Source organism: Erinaceus europaeus, chromosome 17 (assembly GCF_950295315.1).
Source record: "Erinaceus europaeus chromosome 17, mEriEur2.1, whole genome shotgun sequence".
Lineage (NCBI taxonomy): Eukaryota > Metazoa > Chordata > Mammalia > Eulipotyphla > Erinaceidae > Erinaceus > Erinaceus europaeus.
The window spans coordinates 35667101-35692472 of record NC_080178.1 but is presented as its reverse complement, the minus strand read 5'-3'; the positions used below and the strand labels follow the sequence as shown (position 1 = coordinate 35692472).

Genomic DNA, 25372 nt, shown 5'->3' with positions numbered 1-25372 from the left:
TCCAGATGAGCTCAGCTTAGTTTCTACATACATTGCTTAAGGAAGATTTAAACACAGGTATTATCCTGGTACAATAGACCTAATATGGGGGCCTTGATTCTCAATACTTACGAACTTGCTGATTTTGATATAAACATCCCATACTACCATGCTACCCCCACACACCTACATTTATGACTCTGCTAGAGTATATTTTGGGAGCCACCACTAGATTCTCTGAAGAACAGAGGTGACTGGGAAAGTGGCTCAACTGGATTCTCTGAGAAACTGACACCCAAGCAAGGTCACTAATGCTAGAGATTTATTAGGAATATGCTTGTGAGGAAAAATAGGAAGCAGGAGAGTCATGAAACCAAGATGTACACTTAACTCTTTCTTTAAAAAAATTTACTCATTTATTTTATTTAAAAGAGAAATTGAGAGGGAAAGGGAAAATAGAGAGGAAGAGAAACACCTGAAGCACTGCGTCATCAATATTGAAGCTCCTCCCCTCACCCTCACATCCAAGTGGGAACCTTCTCAGCTTCCAGATTTGAGTTTTGGACAGGAAGACAAAGAAGGGGAAGACGCTGAGTGCATTGCTGATAGAGTTTGGTGGGCCCAATGGGGGAAATCACAATACAAAACCACTCATCAGGAGAATCCTAGGTCTTCGAAACAGTCCTGTCTTGATATTTCTGCAGTGCTCAGCCACTGACTGGGAAAAGTTAGTGTAGAATGTGGTGAAAAGATTCTGAGGGCTGATAGTCAAATCACTCTTCTACTCTGAGATCCCACAGTTGTGATATGGAATCACCCCTTCAAGCAGCTTACAATTCCATTTAACACATGGCATTTAGAAACACACAGCCATCCACTATCTTAAGGCTGGTTCAGTCACCTGCCTCTGGCTTTCTTTTTTTGTTTGTTTAACTTTAAAAAAATTTTTAATTTAATTTAAAAATATATTTATTTATTCCCTTGTTGTTGCCCTTGTTTTTATTGCTGTAGTTATTATTGTTGTTGTTATTGATGTCATTGTTATTGGATAGGACAGAGAGAAATGGAGAGAGAAGGGGAAGACAGAGAGGGGGAGAGAAAGATAGACACCTGCAGACCTGCTTCATTGCGTGTGACACCTGCAGGTGGGGAGCCAGGGGGTAGAACCCGGATCCTTCCACTGGTCCTTGCGCTTTGTGCCACTGTGCTACCGCCCCACTCCCTGCCTTTGGCTTTTTTAAAAAAAAATTTTTTTATTTATTTAAAAAGGAGACATTAACAAAACCATAGAATAGGAGGGTATAACTCCACACAATTCCCACCACCAGAACTCTGTATCCCATCCTCTCCACTGATAGCTTTCCTATACTTTATCCCTCTGGGAGTATGGACCCAAGGTCATTGTGGGATGTAGAAGGTGGAAGGTCTGGCTTCTGTAATTGCTTCCCCACTGAACATGGGCGCTGACAGGTCGATCCATACTCATAGCCTGCCTCTCTCTTTCCGTAGTAGGGTGGGGTTCTGGGAAAGCAGAGCTCCAGGACACATTGGTGGGGCTGTCAGTCCGGGGAAGTCTGGTCGGCATCATGCTGGCATCCAGAACCTGGTGGCTGAAAAGAGAGTTAACATACAAAGCCTAAAAAAATGTTGAACAATCTCAGACCTAAAGACTGAAATAGTGCAGATTAAGTGTTGGGGGGTCCTCCATTTTGTAAATAGCTAGTAGGAATATTTTAGTTATATTTCAAAGGGCCTGTAGCTATACTAGTTTTTTTTTGTTTTTTTTCCCTCTGAGCCTGAAATCTGATATGCAGGTAGATCCAAGTTATTGTCTGGGGAGGTGATGTCATGGCTGGAAAAAGGACCAGAAAGCTGGATCAGGGAAGAGAGTAGCTCCCTAATTTGGGGAAGGGGTATAAATACTGTTGACTGTAAACCCCATCAATTTGATTTGGTCTGGGGCCAGTATTCAACTTAGGAACCTATGTGATCTCTGCATCCCTGCAGATCTGAGCTCAAATTCTCTGGTCATGATAGGAACATTCCAAGCTGCCCCAATATTGACCCATCTTCCTTAGGTGTAGCATAGAGTATGTTGTCCATCCTTCCTTCAGATTGATGGAACATTCTCTACCATTGTTGATCCAAGTTGAGGGCAAGGTCCTATGGGGGCTCTACAAAGAGGTCTTTTTTGTTGTTCCTGATAGAGATGACCTGTAACAATGGAGAGAGGGATTTATTTGAGGTCTAGACTCATCAAGTCTGTTTGGGAATCTCAGGACTCCCCGATTAGTGCCCCAGCTGATGAGGTGGCCTGACAGTGACTAAAGAGTCATCATTAAAGTATGCCAGTCTCTTGCCCTTATTCAGCTATTGCAGTCCTAGCTTTGCTAAGGTTAGCTTTGGAGTGAGTGAGAGAACTGTAACAGGAAGTAGATGAGGAGGGTATCTAAGTACTATTTCATTAGGAACTTTATACTGACTCACTGCAGACTATTGTGTACTTTTGCTTTCAGGTATATATTTTGCCCTAATTTATGGATACATGTGAACATATGCTCTATCTCACAGGACCTGGCCTATCTATATCTAGGTTTTGGGACTTTGTGAGGAAGTGAACTGCCTGGAATGGAATTAGAGAATACTATGAAAGGAAAGGTCTCAACTGAGTAATGAAGCTGAAGGGTTGTCATTCCACACCTGAAGTCTCTGGACATAGTCTGAAGTGAAGTATACTGAGGTGGCACTCATTACACTGATTAGGTTGGGATCAGCGGATGCAATAATATTTGGTATGAATTGAGAGAAGTATGCAGGAATGTGTGCCCCACCCTAAGGTTCCAGGACTGGGGGAAATATAGGCTCTATAGTGGAAATGTGAGATTCCTGCTGTCTTAGGGTTCAAGAAGACAATAGATAGCTATTGTTATAATTACATTATTTGGTAATTGGGTTAACTTTGAAAAGTCCCTTTGTTAGGATTTACTGTATCATACACAACATCACCATAATTTATGTCCTTTGACATTATTTGTATATAGCTGTACCATCGGTTGCTTCTGTTCTCCCTGGTCTAGGCTTTTGAGAGAGTCAACATATCAAAGACTCAGCCTACGTATTAAAAAGACTCAGTCTGTACTTGAGATATACAATCAATTTTTCCCCTCTCATATTAATTAAATAGTGATTTATGTGACTACAAATTAATAGAAGTGTACATAAACACCATTCTCACCACCAAAAGACTGTGTCCCATCCCCCACCCCACTCCATACCCCACTGCCAAATATCCACCCTCACCCTCACCTCAGGGTTTTTACTTTGGTGCCCTACTCCAGATTTAGTCAAATCCTGCTTTGAATTTCCCTTTCTGTTCTTCTTTCTCAACTTCTGTTTATGAGTGGGATCATCCCATACTCATCTTTTATCTTTTTGCCTTAGCTCACTTAACATAATTCCTTCTAGCTCCATCCAAGATGTGTCAGAGAAGGTGGGTTCATTGTTCTTAATAGCTGCCTAGTATTCAATTGTGTATATGTACCACAGCTTTCTCAGCCACTCATCTGTTGTTGGGCACCTGGGCTGCTTTCAGGTTTTAGCTATTATAAATATGCTGCTATGAACATAGGTGTATACGTATATTTTGGTTGGGTGTTATGGAGTCCTTGGGGTATATCCCCAAGAGAGGAATTACTGGGTCATATGGAAGGTCCATGTCTAGCCTTGTGAGAGTTTTCCAGCCTGCTCTTCACAGAGGTTGGACCAGTTTACATTCCCACCAGCAGTGCTGGAGGGTTCCTCTGTCCTCATAGCCTCTCCAGCATTTGTTGCTGCTGTCCTTTTTGATGTATGCCATTCTTACAGGGGTAAGGTGGTATCTAAGTGTTGTCTTTATTTGCATTTCTCTGACAATCAGCGACCTGGAGCAATTTTTCATGTGTTTGTTAGCCTTTTCGATCTCTTCTGTAGTGAATGTTCTGTTCATATCCTCTGCCCATTTTTGGATGGAATCATTTGCTTTTTTGTTGCTAAGTTAGCTGAGCTCTTTATTTTGGTTGTTAGTCTCTTGTCTGATGTATGGCATGCGAAAGTCTTCTCCCATTCTGTAAGGGGTCTCCTTGTTTGTGTGATAGTTTCTTTACTTTTCTTATCTATGGTTACTTCTGACTAATTTGGAGTTTCTTCTGGGCTCCTGTCCTGATTCATTGTGGTAGCAGATTTATTTGTTCTTGATTTGGCCATTTTTTTTATTGATGCGGTTTTTAGTTTTCTGTTCTGTCGTTCCTCAGTTGTGTTTTGAGTACAAGCCACGCTATACCAAAGACCTTTATGACAACCACAGTCACCAACTTCAGAAATTACAATAGTAACTGAGGCGAGGATTGATGCAGTTCAACCAATACCATTTAGCCAGACAACACCTTTAGCTCAAGAAAAATTAGCAACCAAACAAAAGAAAAAGAAAGAGACAGAAAAAAAGGGAAAGCAGGAATAGACAATTATGCAAATCTACTGTCCACTATAAATTCTAGGGATAGGTGAGAAAGGGAAATAGAGAAGACACACACACACAGAGTCTACTCCAAGTCAGATTTCTTCTCCCAAATAATTCACAAGCGAGTATCAGTGAATTCAGAAAAGAAGGTGGAAGGAAGAAAAGAATAAAATAAAAAAAGAAAAGAAAGGAAGGAAGAAAGAAAGAAGAAAAAAGGAAGAGCAGTGAAAGGAAAGAATTTTTTTTTTTTTTAATTAGTAGAAGGAGAGAAAATGGAGAGTGGAGAGAAGAGGTAGAGAGAAACAACTTCCTCTCACAATGGATAGGACACCCAGTCACCTAGCAATGAAAAAACAACAGTGGTTACTTTTGGTCAACCTGAAGAAGGTGGATGGAAAAGCGACACATTAATAATAGTAGCAATAAAATAAAATAAAATAAAATATATCTGGCTTTCTAAGGCTCAACAGCTTTTCTGACATTCTTGCCACATCATAGAGTATAATATTCACATTTCCACTGGTCAGGAAATTCATCCTTTGGCAATTCTGGCTGTCAGGAAGTTATGTTTTATGTTGTATCCTTTTCTCTCTCTTTCTCTCTTTTTTTTTTATTTATATTTTTTGTTTTGTAGGGCAAAGAGAAATTGAGAGGGTTTGGGGAGAGTGAAAGTCAGTCTCCAAGACCTACTTCACAGCTTATGAAGCATCCCCTTGCATGTGGGGAGCGAATTCTTGCTTCTCTTTGATGCTTAAAAAATCCACAGAGGGCAGGGGTAGATAGCATAATGGTTATGCAAAGAATCTCTCATGCCTGAGGATCTGAAGTCCCAGGTTCTATACCCCACACCACCATAAGCCAGAGCTGAGCAGTGCTCTGGTAAAAACAAAAATACAAAATAAACCAACAACAACAACAAATCAAACAACCAACAAAAAATCCACAGAAACAGAAGGAACTTTGAATATCATATATTTAAATCTTTGCATTTATTAGTAAGAAATCAGGCAACACACATAGTGGCCATTGGAACTGAAGTTATAAAACCTGAATGGTAGGTAGATAGCTATATAATTTAGTAAATTTCATAGGTTAGGTTTCCTTTAAGGTGTGTTTAGAAATCTCTTATTTTCACACTTACAGAACTCTACATTTTATAAAATACATTTAACTTAAGTTTATACCTAAAATTTGATTTGTTTTTAGTAAGAATTGCTTGGAAAAAAAAAAGAATAGTCCTTTGGCTCTACCTTGTGGCCAAATATAAAAAGGCAAGAGAAAAAAGTATAAAGGTCCATGTATTAGCAGGTGAGGGAAAAAATATGTGTTACTGATGCCTTTCTTACCTAATAATATTTAAAGTATATCTCTAGTATTATAAAATAAGTCACAGTTGTTAATATTTAATTCTCATCACATTTAAAAATATTTTAAATGGTGGTTTAAAGATATGTGTTTTTTCTTTCTAGTCATCCTGCTTGCAAAATTATTTAGCTGTTAATGTTTTTACTAGGAAGAAGGATAACACATTATCTAGCTTCTAACTATACTATAGTAATTACCCTAGGGCTTCTGCCATTGAGTGTACTCACTCTAGGGAAAATAGAATGAGGATCTGATGGATAAATATGGGAAGTAAAAAGGGCATGTTGAGTCTTCCTTCTGCTTTTATCTGTCTAGGAATGAGTGGAGTCTTCCTTGTAGGGTGGGGATGTGCATTCAGTATTGTTACAGACTGGGCAGGTCACTCTGGTTCCTTTAAGGAAACAGTTTTTTCTCTGAATTCTAGCCTGCCCATTCTCCAGTGAAAAGTGAGTTCCAAGAAGGCATGGCTTTATTGTTTGCTATTTTATTCCTCTGTTCTAGAACTTAACACATGGTAGATAATCATCAAATATTTGTAGTGTGACTCAATAAATAGTAAATGCAGTATTTTGCACCCCCCACAACCTCACAACTTACTTTACTTCTTGTTGTATTCAGAACCTTACTGGAGAAAAGAGGGACTATTTATTGGATTCTATTATACTCAACACATTCAGGTCCCAAATATTCAGACAGGTGTCTTCTTCAGATCATATGCATCATAGTCAAGTATAAAAAGAGCACACCATGCAGTTTGTACCATGAATAAATATTGTCTGCTAAATGCAGGGTCTGTCCTCAGTTCTAGATATGAGAGTGAGTAAAACAGAGTCCTGCCTGCTTTCAGGAAGTTTAGGAATCTGGGAAGGGTGTAGACTGACAAAATAGGCAAATGTATACCAACAGAGGGTAAAAGAGATTTCAGTCCAATATGACAGCAAGTGTAAAGGCCTGGGGTGTTGGAGATAAGTCTGTTAATGTAGATGTGAGTGAGGATTGGGAATGGGAGACTGAAGTTGGGTCACACTGGGCTTAGTGGATCCTAGAAGGTGTTTCTTTCAATTAATTAATTTTGGATAGAGACAGAAAGAAGTTGAGAGCAAAAGGGAAGGTAGAGTTGAGAGAGAGAGAGAGAGAGAGGGAGAGAGAGTCCTACAATACTGCTTCCCTGCTTTTGAAGATTACTCACTGTAGGTGGAGACCAGGGACTTGAACCTAAATCCTTGCGCCTTGGAAGGTGTGTGTTCTACCAAGTACATGACCAACCAGCCCCTTTGCGTAAAATTTTAAACTAGGTTAAAGACTAAATAGACACATAGAGGGTACTGGCAGGCATCACTAGTGCACAGTGGATGCTTTAATGAGTAATTCCAAGCACTATAGGAAGTGCACTTGGTCCCATGTGTGGATTCCATGGAAACAGTCAGACATCCCAGTAGGAAAAAGGACTTTAGGATCATTAGTTGCGAGCCTTGAGGAATGATTTAACATCTTCTTTTTCTTTTTTTTATTATTTATTGTTTATTCCCTTTTGTTGCCCATGTTTTTATTGTTGTATTATGATTGATGCCATTGTTGTTGGATAGGACAGAAAGAAATGGAGAGAGATACAGGGGTAGAGAAAGATAGACACCTGCAGACCTGCTTCACCGCTTGTGAAGCAATTCCTCTGCAGGTGGGGAACTGGGGGCTTGAACCGGGATCCTTACGCTGGTCGTGCCACCTGTATTTAACCCGCTGCGCTACCGCCTGACTCCTTAACATCTTATTTTTCTTTAACTAGTTTTCCTGTTCTGCTAGGTTTCTAAACATTCATTACTACCTGAAAGTATGTACTTGTTTTCTTGTTTGTTACTGTTATGTACATAGTCCACTACATTATAGATGGTCAGTAAACAGTGATACAATACTAAGTCAACGAAGACAAGTTAATCAACTTGTTTTCTACCTGATATGATTCAAAAACCAGATCATCTGATTGAAATTAAAACTTGATTCTTTCTCACTATTATTACTTCAGTGCTGTATACAAGAGTTAAATAGCCATTCTATTAAAATGCTGCTATTTTTTAAGCCTTATGTTTAGGGAGTGGCTAGTGTTATAATTCACTTTGTATATTTGTATATAGCAAGGATAACTTAGCATTTAAAATTTGTTACATTCTGTTTGTTATTTATAATTTTGTGATACAAAAAAAACTAATAGGTAGAAAGAGATATTTTCAGTATGGAAAGGCAATTTAAGAGGACAATCATACCTACATACTGGGAAAAATATAACTGAAAAAAACTCAAGTGAATATTTTTCGCTGGTGACATTTGACTTTTTTCATTGTGAAGCAGAACACTTGCTCCCCAAAAGGAAAATTTCAAAGCAAATTAACATAAAAAATCTAAACAAAACTATATGAGAGAAATTATAGTTTAAAGTGCATTGGGGGGAAAAGTAAAATGTTTTGAAAACAAATTTCAGCAAGCCATGGATGCTTTCAGAATGAAGCAACATAATTGGTTGTGCCCAAATTAATACTTTGCCTCAGGCACATGGACTTTAAATAGCCAAATGAGGTGAACTGATCACACTGCAACCAGAAGTAACGATTGCTGCCAATTTATCTCTCAACCAATCAAGTTGAATCTTCTCCTGCTATTGCCAACTCCTAAAAACCCTTGAACTGAAAAAGGTGCAACCATGCAATACTTTGGCAACCTGAACTGAGGAAAAACTTAAGTTCTGAGGTGTTGAGCAACTTAGGAGGCCAGCTGGAAGCACAGCCTAATTATGCAGCAGCAGATGCCCCAGGATACGTTTCAACTGCAGAGAGTAAAAGAGCCATTCTCCTCACCCTCAAAGGCAAGATATCTCATCTTTTCTTAAACAAATACATACAAAAAAAATTTTTTTAGGGACAAAGATTTATGGTGTTTCTTTTTATTTATAAAATAAAAAAATAGGAAATGTTGACAAAACCATAGGTTAAGAGGGTAAAATTCCACACATTTCCCACCATCAGAGTTCCATATTCCATTCCCTCCACTGGAAGCTTCCCTATTCTTTATCTTTCTGGGAGCATGGATCCAGGGTCATTATGGGATGCAGAAGGTGGAAGGTCTGGCTTCTGTAATTGCTTCTCTGCTGGACATGGGTGTTGGCAGGTTCATCCATACTCCCAGCTTGAAAGAAAACAAATTCTAATGGAGTCTTTTATTTTTTTATTTTTTAAATATTTATTTTTCGCTTTTGTTGCCCTTTTTGTTTTATTGTTGTAGTAGTTATTATTGTTGCTGTTATTGATGTCGTTGTTGTTAGATAGGACAGAGAGAAATGGAGAGGATGGGAAGACAGGAGGGGGAGAGAAAGACAGACACCTGCAGACCAACTTCACCGCTGGTGAAGCGACCCCCCTGCAGGTGGGGAGCCGGGGGCTCGAACCCGGGATCCTTAAGCCATCCTTGTGCTTGGTACCACGTGCGCTTAACCCGCTGCGTTATTGCCAGACTCCCTGGAGTCTTCTTACTACATTGCCACATTTAATTTTGGTTCAGTTTCCATTTTATTTATTTAAAAACTTTAATGTATTGCCTTTAACAAGAGAGATTCATATATATATGAAGGGAGAGAGGCTAGAGCACTGTATAGCTCTGGCTTACATTGGTATGGTGGTGCTGGGGATTGAACATGGGATCTTAGAGCCTCAGACACAGAAGTCTTTTGCATAACCATTTTGCCTCTTTTCTTGCATCTGATGGTTAGCTTTAAAATATATTTATTTTCCCTTTTGTTGCCCTTGTTTATCATTATTGTGTTTATTTTTACTGTTGTTATTGATATTATTGCTGCTGGATAGGACAGAGAGTAATGGTGGAGGGGAAGACAGAAAGGGTGAGAGAAAGACACCTGCAGACCTGCTTCACTGCTTGTGAAGTGACCCCCTTGCAGGTGGGGAGCCGGGGACTCAAACCAGGATCCTTACGCTGGTCCTTGATCCTTGAGTTTCGTGCCATGTGCTTAACCTGCTGCGCTACAGCCTGACCCCCCTAGTCTTTTAAAAATAATTTTTATTCATTTATTTTGCAGAGACAGAAATTGAGAGGAGGAGGAGATAGAGAAATCTGTAGCATGATTGCCGGTTTGTGAAGTTTTCTCCCCTGCAGGTTGGTAGGTGTGTGTGTGTGTGGGGGGAACTTGAGCCTGGGTCCTGTAACTTGTACACTTGTGCCACCACCTAGCCCTCTAGATGTTCTTTGAAACCATTTGATTAAAAGTTCTGGAGACACTATAAATTAGTTCTTCCATGCTTTCTCTACAAAAAAAGATAACTTTATGCTAAATATGAAGACATGAGCCCTAGGTCAGATCTATGGGGTTTACAGTTAATGGTTATTTATATACTTGTCCCATATTTGAAAGCTACTCTCTGCCTTGATCCAGCTTTCTAGTCCTATTCCCAGCTCTGACACCATCTTCCCAGACAATGCTTTTAGCCCACCTGTATGTTATCTGTGGGCCTCAGGCAAAAATTAGTAAAGTCATGGGCCCCTTAGAGTATATCTAAAATAGACTTCTAGCTTTTTCCAGCATAAAGACCCCAAATCTCATCTGTTCTATTCTTACCTTTGGATTCTAATTATTAAACAATTTGTTCTGCTTTATATCTTCCGAGATCAGACGAGATTGGGCGTGTTCAGGGTGGTATGGCCTTAAGACTGCTTTATATCTTAAGGCTTTTCAGCCACCGAGTTGCAGATACTACCATGATGTTAACCTGACTTTCCTGGGCAGATGACCTCACCAGTGTGTCCTGGTACTCTACCTCATCAGCCCTACCCAAGTTGGAAAAGACAGAAACAGGCTAGGGGTATGGATCAACCTGTCAGCACCCATTTCCAGCAGAGAAGCAATTACAGAAGCCAGACCTCCCACCTTCTGCTCCTCCTGTGTGGAATTGTACCCCTCTTATCCCACTAAATCACTAATAAAAAAAAAAAAAGAAAGAAAATGGTGACTCTAAGATTCAAATCAGGTTTAGTAAGGCTTTATGTTCTGTGATGTCAATTTCATATTGCTGTTTTCTATCAAAAATAATGAGAAATTCTGTGTTTGTATTTTATGAAAGACAATGCAATGTAGGGGAAACTGAAGTTTTATTCCAGTAACCAGATTATATGTAACATTCAAAAATATATTGTTTAAATGTATTTTTTTTCCAAATCAAAGGACTAAGAACATAATACAAATTTATTTTAAATAATCAGATCAGAGTTAAATTGATAAGTCATCTTTGGAATTAAATTTACTTTGGGTATTTATCTAAGTTAAATAATTAAGGTAGAAATATAATATCTAATACTATTTTTTAAAAAATATTTATTTATTCCCTTTTGGTGCCCTTGTTATAGTTATTATTGTTGTTATTGATGTCATCGTTGTTGGATAGGATAGAGAGAAATGGAGAGAGGAGGGGAAGACAGAGGGGGAGAGAAAGATAGACACCTGCAGACCTGCTTCACCACCTGTGTAGCGACTCCCCTGCAGGTGGGGAGCCGGGGGCTCGAACCGGGATCCTTCTTCCAGTCCTTGCGCTTTGCGCCACATGCGCTCAAGCTGCTGCGCTACCGCCCGACTCCCCAATACTATTTTTAAAAAGTGTGTCCAGGTGCAAATTAGTTTGGAAATCTTCTGAAAATTAATAAGTGATTTCTTTTCTTCCACAATGTAGCCACTATGAAACTGCAAAAGCCTTTGAAAATAAACTATTAATGAAACATTGGATAATAAAAATTATAAAACAAAACTGTCAGCAGAGGAGACAACAAAATCTAAGTCACAAATTTAATAAACAGGTATTTATTAAGGAAATACAGTTATCAGAATCCTTGATATTTCAATGATCATTCCATATAATAAAGCATTCACAATATGTATTCTCTTAAGTCTACACCAAGCCATGCTGACATTCTTTTCATATACACCATAGCCATTTCTTCTGTATTTAAGCTAAGTTCTTGAGCGAAACTACTTAAGTACTTGAGCAAAATAACTTTCAAAAATTTAGAACTGAATGACAGTGATTTCAAGAGAAAACATGAACTATCAGTCCCAAAGTTCCAGGTCACTATAGCCTATCACTACAGTAAGAAATAAGGTTGCTACATTGAGAACTTTTAATTGTCAATAATATTTCTATTTTACAATTTTAAAATGATTTTTTTTTAATTTAAAAGGCAAAAGAGGCATAATAATGATTGACATTGAAAGCATGCTTAATGACCGAGGACACATACAGTGGTAGGTTTTGAGTTTGATTTCCAGTGCGACAAATGCCCCTGTGCTATTATGGCCTCTCTCTCATGAAATAACTAAAATAAAATCTTAAATAAAAAAAGCTTAAACTCTTGGTAGATTTTATTTAAAATAGGTATTCTGTAGTCACCAAATAAATGTCAAATGTTTTTTATTATTAAAACAATGTCAAATATAACCAATTTGCTGCTACTTAATAGTTATAAACTGTATTCTGATTACTTCCCATTACAAGCTAGCATAATTAGTTTTAAAAAGGGAAAAGCCAATGCTTCTTGACCTTAGGTATATTTTAGAGCCACCTGGAAAGCTTTAAAAAAAAAGAGTGGTCTGACTTAGTCAGTGGAGACAGAACTCAATTTATCAACATTTTGAAATGTTCTACAGGCAGAAAGGTTGAATCTGTAAGTTCAAGGACAGAGTATAGAAGGCATCAAGATTAGCAAGAAAAAAAAATGAAGATTTGTAGGATATTAAGAGGAACAATGTTTAAATCAGGTTCTAGAAAAGAATTCTCATTTGAAGAAACATGTCAAGAATTTCCCCAAATGAAGAAAGAATACAGAAATCTAGATCAAGAAAGCTCATAGTTTCAAACAAAATAAACTGAAACAGACTAAATTAAAATGACACTTTAGAGAATACTAAAAGCAGCAAGAGAACAGCAGAAAGTCACATTTATGGGAAACCCTTTAAGACTACAAATTGATATCCCAATAGGAACTGTAAAAGTTAAGAAGGGACTGGTAAGATATAGTCAGTGTTGAGCAGAAAGGCTTCCAACCAAGAATACCCTACACAGTCATAATAGGTTATTGATATGAAGGAGTGACAAAGAGTTTTCCAGACAAACAACAATCAAAAGAATTCATTATTATTAAACAAGTCCTAAAAGAAAAGGATGTCCATAAAAAGTAAAATGCCAATAAGCTCACTTATACACAGTCTACAAAGAAACAAAGAAGGGAACAAAGCCAAATAAAACCAAACCCTTAAGATGTGGACTGCAGTACTGAGGTTACCAAGTTGGTGTCTGGGGAAGCAGGGGATGGCAATTGGCTAAAAAGATGGGAGAGAACCAATAGATTTTGGTAGCAGAATACTGTTACTTTGGTAGTGGCCATGATGTAATAAAATAATCTGAAGTGGGGTAAAACTACTTCTAAGATATACAGTCTTAGAAACTGTGACCTCAAAAAAAAAAAAAAAATCTGCAGCTTGCTCTAATATGTGACTAAAGCTGAGGATCACTGAATCAACTCACTTTGAAACACCAAGAAAATAAATGGAATTTGTAGGCAGAGGGTAGGCAGCATAATGGTCATGCAAACAGACTCTCATGTCTGAGGCTCCGGAAGTCCCAGGTTTAATCCCCTGCACCACCATAAACCAGAGCTGAACAGTGCTCTGGTTAAAAAAAAAAAAAAAAAGAAATGGAATTTGCATAGGAGGTAATTTATATTTTTAATTTACAAGTCAAATATTTATTATATACTAATTAAACAACTATGCTCATAAGTCACCTTTATAGTACAAAAACTGATCTCATTTTTTCACTATAATTAGACCATTACTGTACATTTGTCCAATGAGATTTAATTTTTCTTTCTTTTTCCTAAATATTATTTATTTATTTATTACTGGATAGAGATAGAGAAATTGAGAGGGGAGGAGGATAGAGAGGGAAGCAGACATTGAGACACTGCAGCCTTGCTTCACCACTTGTGAAGCTTTCCCCCTACAGGTGGGGACCACGGGTTGGAACCTGGGTCCTTGTGCACTGTACTGTGTGTGTTTAACCAGATACGTCACAGCCTGGCCCCTCAGTGATTTCATTTTTCTATGGTCAAGATTTAAAATTCTGGGATACACTATGAAAACTCCATCAACAAAAATAAACTACTACTCATGCTCAACAGTAGCAAGCAAAAACTACTGTATTTGGCTCCTTTAAGCTATCCTTATTTTTTTATTATTTTTTTAAATATTTATTTTATTTATTTATTCCCTTTTGTTGCCCTTGTTGTTTTATTGTTGTAGTTATTATTGTTGTTGTCGTTGTTGGATAGGACAGAGAGAAATGGAGAGAGGAGGGGAAGACAGAGAGGAGGAAAGATAGACACCTGCAGACCTGCTTCACCGCCTGTGAAGCGACTCCCCTGCAGGTGGGGAGCCGGGGTTCGAACCGGGATCCTTATGCCGGTCCTTGTGCTTTGCGCCACATGCGCTTAACCCGCTGCGCTACAGCCCGACTGCCCAAGCTATCATTATTTTAAGAATTATAAGTAAGTGCCAACCCACACAAAGAACAGATTGTGGATTACTGCAGAGGGAATGAAAAAAAATTAGCTTACTCAACTTAAAAGTTTCAGCGCGCGCGCACGCGCACACACACACACACACACACACACACACACACACACACACTTGGCTCAAAGTTCTGAAACAGCTGAGACACTGAACCAAGAAGCTATAATTTATAAAGAAGTGTCGAGCTGGAGACTGGGCAGTGGCACATGGGTTAAGTGTACAGAGTATGAAATGCAAGGACCTGCACAAGAATCCCAGTTCGAGCCCCCAGCTCCCCACTTGCAAGGGGTCACTTCACAAGCAGTGAAGCAAGTCTTGCAGGTGTCTTTCTCTCACCCTCCTCTCTCAATTTCTCTGTCCTATCCAAAAAAAAAAAAAAAAAAGACGGCTTTAAAAGCTACTGAAGCAATAGCAATACTAAAATAAGATTTAAGGGTTTATTTACCATATAATGCAAGAATACAAGCATAACAATATTACTGTTTTATATGCACCAATACTTCTCTTTAATATATAAAGCTCTACAACAAATACCTCTAATAACTTTACAATTAAATTAAAATAAGTCCATAATTCTTCTACACTACTTTGGTCTCATTTTTAAAGACATCAATTAATTAGAAAATGTACAATTCAGCAACATGATCTTATCAATAAAAGATTTTGTAGTGGGCTAAAGACACAACCAATCATGCAATCCAGTGTTCAATACCTGAATGATATATAACATCAATGCTGATTGACTTCTATTCTAAAAACCGGAATAATCTTTTAAGACTTAAGACTCACAGTGCTTTTCACAAACATGCAAAAAAAAAAAAAAAAGTACACATTTTAATCTTCCTGAAGGAATGTTACAAAATGCCCTCTTTTTACACAGTGACTATAATTACGCTAAATTCTTTACGTATTTCAATTCATTACCCTCTTTTTGTCATCACCTAAAATTAAAAAAAAAAGAACAAACATGCAAACATTTTTTTAACTTGTGACTGAAAATGATTCTTTAATTTCTGCCTTTAAAGACTTCAGTCACTGTCATACACTAATAGCTGCCTTTCAGTAAAACAGTGACATCCAGTGGACAAATAAAGGTATCTTTTGAATTCCCCTTAGCACATCTGAAGTGTAAAGATCACATCTCTGAATCTATTTTGAATCTGACTCACTTTTATAAAGTTTGTGAACTCTTATGCATATATCACTTCATAATTTCTCTATGTCTGAAGTAAGTCTTATCTTACTCCTACTTAAAATAATTTTTAAAATCATGCTAGTATAAGTGTGTAACTCTTGAGTCTAGTGAAGTTAAAGGTACTATCTACACTTCTTTACTTCAGCTACACTAATTGGCTCATTTCTAGGAATGGGGGGGCAGAATCTAAGAAATATCTTTAAAATAAAGATGAGTATCAATAAAAATTTTATATAAGATGAAACCTGAACCAGATTTTGCATTAGTAACTGACTTATATTGAACATAAATAGAAGAGGTGTAATCAGTAAATATAACAATCAATTATATCTTGCCTCACTGCTCAAATATTATGAAATATATATATTTTAGTAATGATTGTTTTGGTGTTTAAAAACTTGCTTTTATAAATCAGTATAAATGAAGAGTCATCATACATTATGCTTAAAGTAAAAAACTTTCACTGTGCTAAGCTATGAATTATTGTAGATTATAATACCACATGTGTTCAAAGTATAAAATGCAGCAGTGATACTAACAATGATAATGCAATGAGCTGCTGTAGTTGAATATGTATATTTAATTTCTTGGAAAATCATGATATTTTACAGGTTGAAAGAAATAAAGCAAAAAAATTAAAAAGAGAATTGGACAACTGTTATTTTTAAATAAATAGTCAAAGAAAGAAAACTTGTTTTTCCTAAAAAAAGACTAAGAATGTAAAAAGTACATTTTAATATTAAAAAAGCATTTTTAAAAATCTATAACAACTTTATGACAAAAATCTGCATTTGAAAAAGGCCTGTAAAAACAGTAGGACAGAATTGCCTTCATCACCTTTTACTTTTTCTTGTCAGAAAAAATTGTATGCATCTCTGGAACCACAAGTGATGTTATAATAGGCATTTATAAAATGGCAAGGAGGATTTTCATGGGAAGTTTCTGTTTGACTTTTTATAATCATTGGCATCATGGCCATAAGTAGGTCACAAGTAAAACTTCTCTAGCTAAAAGCAACAAAATATAAAGATGTGAAGTGTACTAAGTCTGTTGTCTGCGTTTTGCTGATCTCATTTTTTCAAAGCGTGACTCCATCTCTTCTAAGACCTTGGGTGTATACCTGACTACTAGTTTAACTTTTCCTTGAGCTGCTTTCAGTAGTTCCACAGCTTTTTCATGATGTTCTCCTTCAACACTCTAGAAAAAAAAAACAAAAACAATTAATATGTAGGTTTTACAAAATGTAAAACCTAAAATTTTAGGGGGCAGTTTTAAATTTTTCACATATCAATCATAAATAACAAAGTAATAAGTAAGATTAGGATAAAATAAATTCTAGAGCACAATAATGTCCAAGAGAAAATTACAATCATGATATTAATTAAAAAACATTCAAGGACAGAAAACCCCAAATAGTATTTGTGGTATGCACAGAAGAAAAACTGTAAATACATTTAAGTTTAAATCTTAGTTTCTTGGGTGCTACGGCCTTTTGCATGTGAGATTATACTGCTAAGATGATAGTAGATTTAAAGGTCTTTAATCTTTTCGTTTATTTATTGGATAAAGGCAGAGACAAACAGAAGAGGAAAACGGAGAGAGACAGAGCGACAAGTGCAGCACTGCTTAACACTGCTTAACTACTGATGAATTTTTAAAAAAATTTATCTACTTACGTATCGACAAAATAAAGAAACAGAGCATCACGCTTGCTTAAGTGATGACAAGGACTCAGGATATCATACTTGCAAGTTCCTCACTTTCTTGGGATGCTTTCTAATTTTATAAATTAGTATAAAATTCTCCACTACTATTGCTTTATAGTATAGTTTTTTTTTTTTTTGTTATCACTCAACTTTTTCAGATAGAGAAAATAAGAAAGACACTTTAGCAGGGAAGCCTCCTCCAGTGCAATGGGGCCAGGCTTCAACCTGGGCTGCATGCAAAGCAACTGCACTATCCCGATGAGCTATTTTACTGGCTTGAGGAATGGAATTTTAAGTTTTTGATGACTAGCATATCATTCTATATACCTTTTGTTGCACTAAGTCACAAGCAAAATTGCTAATCTATAAAACTGAAATGAGGTAAACCTAAATCAAACTACTAGAGAGCTAAATGATTTCATAAAGACCACATTAAGCATTAATAATTTACATTGGAAAAAAACAAAGCACACTTTGTTCTGTATAAAGTACCACTGTAGAAAAAAAAAGAAAAAAAAAATAAAGTACCACTGAACAAATAGCATTACCTACAATCCCTGCAATGGATTTCTAAATTATAAAGCCTCTGGTATTTTCACTAATATCTTCTCTGTTAATACAGCTCAAGTATACACACAGTGGTCAGAACTTATGAACACAAATAGAAATATAACTTATTCTTACCACTCCATTAACAGAAAGGAGTTGATCTCCTCTTTTGAGGCCCCCATGTCGATCAGCAATTCCACCTGGAATTATTCGAGAGATATAGATTGGAGAGTTTTGTTCTTTGCCTCCCATAATATTGAACCCAAGACCTTCTTCGGTTTTTGGTAGCTCAACAACTCGAGGATGAGAATGTCCTTCACTGGCAGCAAATGCAGCTACTGTTGCCTGAAATAAAAATTTAAGATACTTAAAAATATAATCCTTGGGCCCAGATGGTGGCGCACCTGGCTGAGTGCACATGCTACAATGTGCAAGGATCTGGGTTCGAGCCCCTGGTCCCTACCTGTAAGGGAATAGCTTTGCAAGTGGTGAAGCAGAGTTGCAGGTGTCTCTCTGTCTTTCTCCCTCTCTATTACCTACTTCTCTCTTAATTTCTGGCTGTCTCTATACAGTAAATGAAGATTTAAAAAAAGAAGAAAAAATATAATCCTTAATTTACTTTAGTTTCTCTTTCTTTCTTTCTTCAAGACTATGTTTGAGATACATACTTTTGTTGTTTGAATACCAATAAATTTGCTGACAGTTGTGAGGATAGGCAAACTGAATGGATGGTGGATTCGCAAAAAACATATCTCTATTTATTTTAGTAACAGAGGTAGAAGAGAGAAGACCAGAACATCACTCTGACACACATGATGCCAACTTCTAAACTTGAGCTCTCATGCTTAACAGTCTAAGGTTTTATCCACTGCAACACCTCCTAGATCAATCAGATGGTGTTTTAAAGAGGATATCTAGAGAATAAGCCCTGACTTATATAGGAAATATTAAGATTTATCAGGCTATTCCTGGTTCACCCAGTGCCTAGAATTTTTGTGTAGCAGCCGGCCAGCAGGCTTACTGAGCAGCAAACACTGCACATTAACAAGAACTTCTCTAGCAAACCAGTAGTGCTGAGTTTTGGAGTTGGATAGTTCAGTTCCTCCAGGTCTCCCCCCACATTCTATTTACTTATGTTTGTTTGTTTTTGGATAGCAACAGAAAGAAGTTGAGAGAGTAGGGGTAGATAGACACTTGCAGCAATGCTTCACAATTCAATTTCCCTCTCAGCAGATAAGGACTGAGGCTTGAACCTGGGTCCTTGTGTATGGCAACATGTGCTCAACCAGCTATGCCACTGCCCCCATGCTCCCAGGTGTCTTTACGCAAGATATAATCTATCTACATGACCTATAAGGTCATGGGATACTATAATTTTTGTAAAATATTTATTTATTCCCTTTTGTTGCCCTTGTTTTATTGTTGTAGTCATGTCACTGTTGTTGGATAGGACAGACAGAAATGGAGAGAAAAGGGAAGACAGAGAGGGGCAAAGAAACACAGACACCTGTGAAGCGACTCCCCTGTTGGTGAGGAGCCGGGGGCTCAAACCAGTCCTTGCACTTTGCGCCACCTGTGCTTAACCTGCTGTGTTTAGGGATACTATGTTTTAAATTACTAATTTGAAAAGTAAACTTGGCACCATTTTTTTTGGTGACAGATCAGAATACATGAAAAAAAAAGGTGAAAGGAATGAAATCAAGATATGTTGAATAGCATTATATTTCACACTCACAGAGAAGTGTCATTTCAGAAATAATGGCTACTATAGCTCAGAAACTAAACCTAAGTTTCTATGGTGTTAGCATACTTTGTCAAAATATAGTCAAATATTAAGAGAGACAGAGAGGCAAAGAAAGAGAACAAATAAGAAATCATAAGACTCCTTAAAGACTCCACTTTGGGTGGTGCACTGCTTAACAAAACCTCAAAACCTAGATATAGACCAGGGCCCATAAGATAGGGCTTATGTACTCATGCACCCACAAGTTGGAAGAAAATATATAGCCTAAAGCAAAAGTGCACAACAGTTTGCAGTGAGTCAATAAATGAAACAAGTAGAAAGACCCAAAAAGACACCATAATGTACCTAATGAAATAGTTTCTACTTAGACCTAGATAGATACCTTCCTCAATTAATTCCTATTGCACATCCCTGAATCATTCCAAAGTTAACCTTGTCAGACAAAGTAAGGACTACAAAAGCTGAAAAAAAAAATAAGGGTGAGGGGGTCAGGCGGTAGCGAAGTGGGTTAAGTGCACTTGGTGCGAACCCGGTTCAAGCCTCCGACTCCCTACCTGCAGAGGAGTCGCTTCTATCCCCGCCCCCGCCTTCCCCATCTCTCTCCATTTCTCTCTGTCCTATCTAACAACGACATCAGTAACAACAATAAAAACTATAATAATAAAAAAAAAAAGGGCAACAAAAGGGAAGAAGAAAAAAAAGCTAAATAAGGGCAAGAGACTGGCATACTTTAATGATGACTCTTTAGTCACTACCAGGCTACCCCATCACCTGGGGCCCTAGTCAGGATTCCCACACAGACATGATGGGCCTAAATCTCTAAAATATCCCTCTCATGACTGTCATCAGTCATCTCCATCAGAAAAAAACATAATGGACCCCTATGTGGGCCCCTATAGGACTCTGTCCTCAATGTGGATCAAAAGTAGTTCAGTAGTATCACACTGTGTAAATATAACCACACATTTAAGTGTTTCTATTCAAACCTAGTATTTCCTTTTGTGAACCAGCAATATTAAAGAAAAAGTACCCACTACTTACTAATTCTAGTATAAGTCACCTACTATGGATATTAATTCATTCTAACCATATGCAATAGATGACAAGGCCAATGCTTAAACTATCTGAGGAAGCACTGGTACAGAAAAACACATAAAACCTGTCACCTGAGGCTCTGAAGAGGTGAACTACTAAAGAATGACATTACTCTACATTTCCAGAGACAAGTTAAAGAAGAAAGCAAAGAACAACCTGGGGTTGTACTCCAGCTCTATCATTTTTATTATTTGTAAGCAAATAACTTCTTTAAAAAAATATTTACTTTATATTTATTCCCTTTTGTTGCCTTGTTGTTTATAGTTGTAGTTATTGTTGTTGTAATTGATGTTGTTGGAGAGGACAGAAATGGAGAGAGGAGGGGAAGACAGAGGGGGAGAGAAAGATAAGGCACCTGCAGACCTGCTTCACCACCTGTGAAACAACTCCCCTGCAGTTGGGGAGCCAGGGGCTCGAACTGGGATCTTTACTCTGGTCCTTGTGCTTTGCGCCACTTGGGCTTAACCCGCTGTGCTACTGCCCATCTCCCGCAAGTTAACTATTCTAATGCTTGCTTATCAATAGCATGAGACTAATTCATACTTCAGAATTCTGAGGAAAATTTACACAGTGATACTATATTATGTACACATGCAATTACTTGCTTAAGGGTGCATTTTTGATGTATTATCTAAACTTCCTGGTAAAATATCTCTTGTACAGGGGTTGGGCGGTAGTGCAGCAGATTAAGCACATGTGGCGCGATGCGCAAGGCCTTGCGTAAGGATTCCAGTTTGAGCCTCCGACTCCCCACCTGAAGGGAAGTCGATTCACAGGCGGTGAAGCAGGTCTGCAGGTGTCTATCTTTCTCTTCCCCTCCTCTCTCCATTTCTCTGTCCTATACAACAATGACAACATCAATAACAACAATAATAACTACACCAACAATTAGAATAACTTTTGTAAAGTCCAGTAAGGAAATGTAGTATTTCTAGTACTGTAACATTTACTGTTGCTTGAAAATTATTATATGCTAGTTTTCAAAATGTCTATTATGAATTTAATAATTAGATATCTTACACAGTTAAGAAATTTTACTTTTAGTAAATAAAAAATTTTACCTTTGCAGTTGCATTAGCTCTCACTTCAGGACTGCTACTGATGTCCACAGTCTCATAAACATGTTCATATACCTGTAAAATGGAGTTATAATAATAATGATTTAATATCTCAGAATACATCATATTCTATTTCTCAGTGAAATTAATGGATAAGTCAGGTAAAGTTATGCTTGTTTTGTAAAAAAGAACTTCTAAAAAAATTAGAAACTCCACAAATAAGAGGGTAAGTTCAATTGTTTTTCTAAGGTTCATTTCCCTAAGGACGAGCAAAATAGCTCATGTGGATAGTATGCTTGCTTTGCTATGTGCAAGACCCACATTAGATAGAGTCTAGTGTCTTTCATACTCTGTTCCCTTCACGTTTCTATCTGAAAAAGTTGGTCCAGAGTGGTGAAGCCCTGGTGATGAACAATAATAATAGCAATAATGTTCATTTCTTAAATTATAGGGGTTAGGGAGATGGCTCAGTGGCTTGTATGCATGTGGCCCTGGGTTTGATTTTGAGTATCCCTTAAAAAAAAATAAAAAATAAAAAGAATATCATAAATGGTATAGTAGTGCTCTGGTTTCATTCTGTAACAGTAAGAGAAAAAGAAATTCTGAACTTAAATTTTACAGCTTCATCTTAGCTAATTAACACAATTTTTTTTTTTTTTAGTAATTTTAATCCCATTTACACTCACCTCTCTTACAGCATTACAGAATTCACTTTGAAGGACCCTTTGTAATGCCTGAAGTTTCTGTGGTGGTACTTCTCCACTCCTTTGTAGTTTTTCCAGTAATTCAATTGCTCTACAAATATCTAGAGTTAAACAAACATAGAGACAGGTAACTTTCTGATTTCTATATGAGTGCCTAGCAGTTAGGACTCATTCTTCAAAAACCAACAAGAAATATGTAATAACAGAACATAGAAAGAAGCTTAAGACTTTGTGCTTATGTGTATCTGTATAACCATACATGGGCTAAGAATTTACCTGGGAATAACAAATTTTACAGTAGATAAGAAGTACTAATAGTGTACTGATACTGGATACAAGTATAAAATGTAAAAAAAAATGTAACAGTCTTTGAAAACAAAATAACTGTTACAGGAAAGGGTTGGAGGTCAAATGTAAAAGATATAAACACAGAAAAGCTAACATACTACCAGAAACTACTTGGCCAATAAAATTTTTCTCTTATTAACAGTAATCTAAGCACTTAAGTATATTCATTTTCTAAAATAAAACACACTATATAAAGACACAAACTTTTCAACAAAAAATGCAGTTAGTGGCAAAGGCACATTAAAAACAGTAGAAATGGGGGGTCGGACGATAGTGCAGCAGTTTAAGGGCACGTAGCTCAAAGCGCAAGGACCGGAGTAAGGATCCGGATTAAGCCCCCGGCTCAGCACCTCCATGGGGGGGGGGGGGGTGTCACTTCACAAGCGGTGAAGCAGGTCTGCAGGTGTCTATCTTTCTCTCCTTCCTCTGTCTTCCCCTCCTCTCTCAATCCTATCCAACAACAATGGCAACACTAATAACGACAGCAAGGGCAACAACAACAACAAAAAAAGGGAAAAAATAGCCTCCAAGAGCAGTGGATTCCTAGCGCAGGCACCGAGTCTCAACAACAACCCTGGAGGCAAAAAAAAAAAAAAAGTAGAAGTGAACAACATTAACTATTTCAACAGAATCATTAATGCTTTGTTCCCAGCTGTAAAGCATAAAGCTATTGTACCGAAAAGGAAAATGTCACAGGCTAGGCCTAACTTGGCAAGTCTTCCCAAAGTAGCTACTCCTTTGTCAAAAATGAGACTTTAATGGTTTGGCAGGTTGGCGAGAAACATCATTTATAATGAGGCTTAAGAACACCATAAGGAAGCAATGTTTAGCGCGCATTTTTGTGAAAGCAGTAGAGAAGCGGATTCCCTAAATTATTTATGAAATATGAATTTTTTCCTTAGAGTTGGAGTTAGTTTCAAGTCAGTAATTACAAAAGTCACTATTTGCAAGATACTTTTAATCTCCATAGCGAACTTTGGTTACTTCTGGTACTCAAAATATTTAGTTTGCTGTGACTGCTGACTCTTACCAATGACTTCTAAAATCACTGTGCCCAAAGCAAGTTCGAAATGTTTGAAATAAAGGACTTCAGGAGGTAAGAGTGGAATGCTGAAAATCTGCAACATGATCCCAATGACAACCCGCAGTGCACTTTCTCTTGATTTTTAGATTCCAGTCAGTTGGAGAGGCTTTACTATCCTCAACAATTTGCAAGCAATCTATCACAGTAAGCAACTGAGGATGTTTAAGGAGAGAAGAATGCACTTTCAAGTCTTTTACAATTTAGCACTATTTTGCCTGCTTATATAACCTCCCCAAGACAAAACAAGTAGGAGGATTATTTTTAAAGGGCCCTCTCCGTACCTGGTAGGGGCACTAAAGCCAAGAAATACCCAGTAAGAATACAAGTGAGATTGTGGTCAAAGTAATGTTAGAGTTCGAGCGTAGCAAAGAATTCCGAGGGAATGCTTTGCACGCCCGGATGTGGGTGGAGACAGACACTGGATTTGTGTTCGCGTAAATACAGTGAGTGCAGTCAATCTGAGCTGGGTGTTGTGTGTCGAAACGGTCTTTTGACGCCGCATCTACCGCGCCACCCTAGGGAGAGCCTGTGCAGCAAGCGGTGATCGCTGCGCTGCGGAAGAGTTCAAATGAAGAGAGGAGGTCGGGCATCAGTCTAGAGACCGCAGGCGCCCCTCCTGGGGCGGGGCGCATCTACGTGAGCGGTCAACAGCAGGAGTGAGGGCCAGCCAGCCTAGCCGATTCTCCAAGCCTAGTTTAGCGACTCCTCCACCCCTCCGCCCACCTCGGACGGTTTCGGTCAGCCTCACTCACCCCTCTCCAGCCGCACAGGTTCGCCCAGTGCCGCCATCTTCTCCCTTTGCCGGCAGACACACAGGAAATGACGACAGGAGGGCTGCGGTGGATGGGTGGGGCCTAGTGGGTGCCAGGTCGGCGGAAGGCTAGCCAGTATCGCGAGATCGGGGTTCGTGGTTAGAGACTCTTGGGTCACTAGCTAGGTTGGTACGGAGTTGCTGAAGTCTTAAGGTGGCTTTATACTGCCACCTGCTTCAAACTCTTGGCTCCAGGTGCTTGGCTCTTGTCTCAGCCAGCCTGACTCTAAACTGCTCGTGCTCTATCACTCTCAGCCTTCCTAAAGAGTGCTATCTTCGAGTTCCTTTTGAATAAACTCTGGAATTTGGTCACAAATGTGTCAACGAAATACTATACATTCTTCATTTGTGACAGTATTGCTTTAATTAAAAACAAACAAACAGAAATAAGTCAAGACAGTCTTCCATGCAATTATGTCGGAAAGTACAAAAGCACGAAACACACCGGGGTGGACAACAGAACAAGGCTCTTTGTGGCACCAACAAATGTAACAAGTTAATCCAAAATCTTACCTAAGTGAAATGTAAGGCAAATGCTATCTAAAGTTTTTAGGATCACTAATGAGAATTTCATAAACCAAGAAAATTTTAGTCTTTACTGTAATGTAATGTGCTCCCTATTTAA

At 38.0% G+C, this 25372-nt stretch overlaps 1 protein-coding gene across 3 annotated transcripts; it reads right to left on the bottom strand.

The window, feature by feature from the left end:
* Nucleotides 1-1321: 1321 nt before the first annotated feature.
* Nucleotides 1322-24773, bottom strand: LIN7C (lin-7 homolog C, crumbs cell polarity complex component). 3 transcript variants are annotated; one of them, XM_060176658.1, is made up of 6 exons: nucleotides 24689-24773; nucleotides 22487-22605; nucleotides 21804-21875; nucleotides 18039-18248; nucleotides 16769-16845; nucleotides 1322-1589 (listed from the first exon to the last, which is right to left on the bottom strand). In XM_060176658.1, the coding sequence occupies exons 1-6, from the start codon at nucleotides 24723-24725 to the stop codon at nucleotides 1343-1345; spliced, it is 762 nt and encodes a 253-aa protein (XP_060032641.1). In that variant the 5' UTR covers nucleotides 24726-24773; the 3' UTR covers nucleotides 1322-1342. The 3 variants fall into 3 exon arrangements, with proteins under 3 accessions (XP_060032641.1, XP_060032642.1, XP_007537025.1); XM_060176659.1 differs by lacking the exon at nucleotides 1322-1589 and adding an exon at nucleotides 8804-9014; XM_007536963.3 differs by lacking the exon at nucleotides 1322-1589 and having other exon boundaries at nucleotides 14877-16845.
* Nucleotides 24774-25372: the final 599 nt, after the last annotated feature.

Excerpts from the sequence above, each read along its gene's own strand:
- LIN7C (XM_060176658.1), bottom strand. The coding sequence starts at position 24,725 with ATGGCGGCACTGGGCGAACCTGTGCGGCTGGAGAGGG. Across the intron at positions 21,876-22,486 it reads TCTGTAATGCTGTAAGAGAG|GTATATGAACATGTTTATGA; the intron begins GTGAGTGTAAAT and ends TCCATTTTACAG. Across the intron at positions 16,846-18,038 it reads TCCTTTCTGTTAATGGAGTG|AGTGTTGAAGGAGAACATCA; the intron begins GTAAGAATAAGT and ends TTTTTTTTCTAG.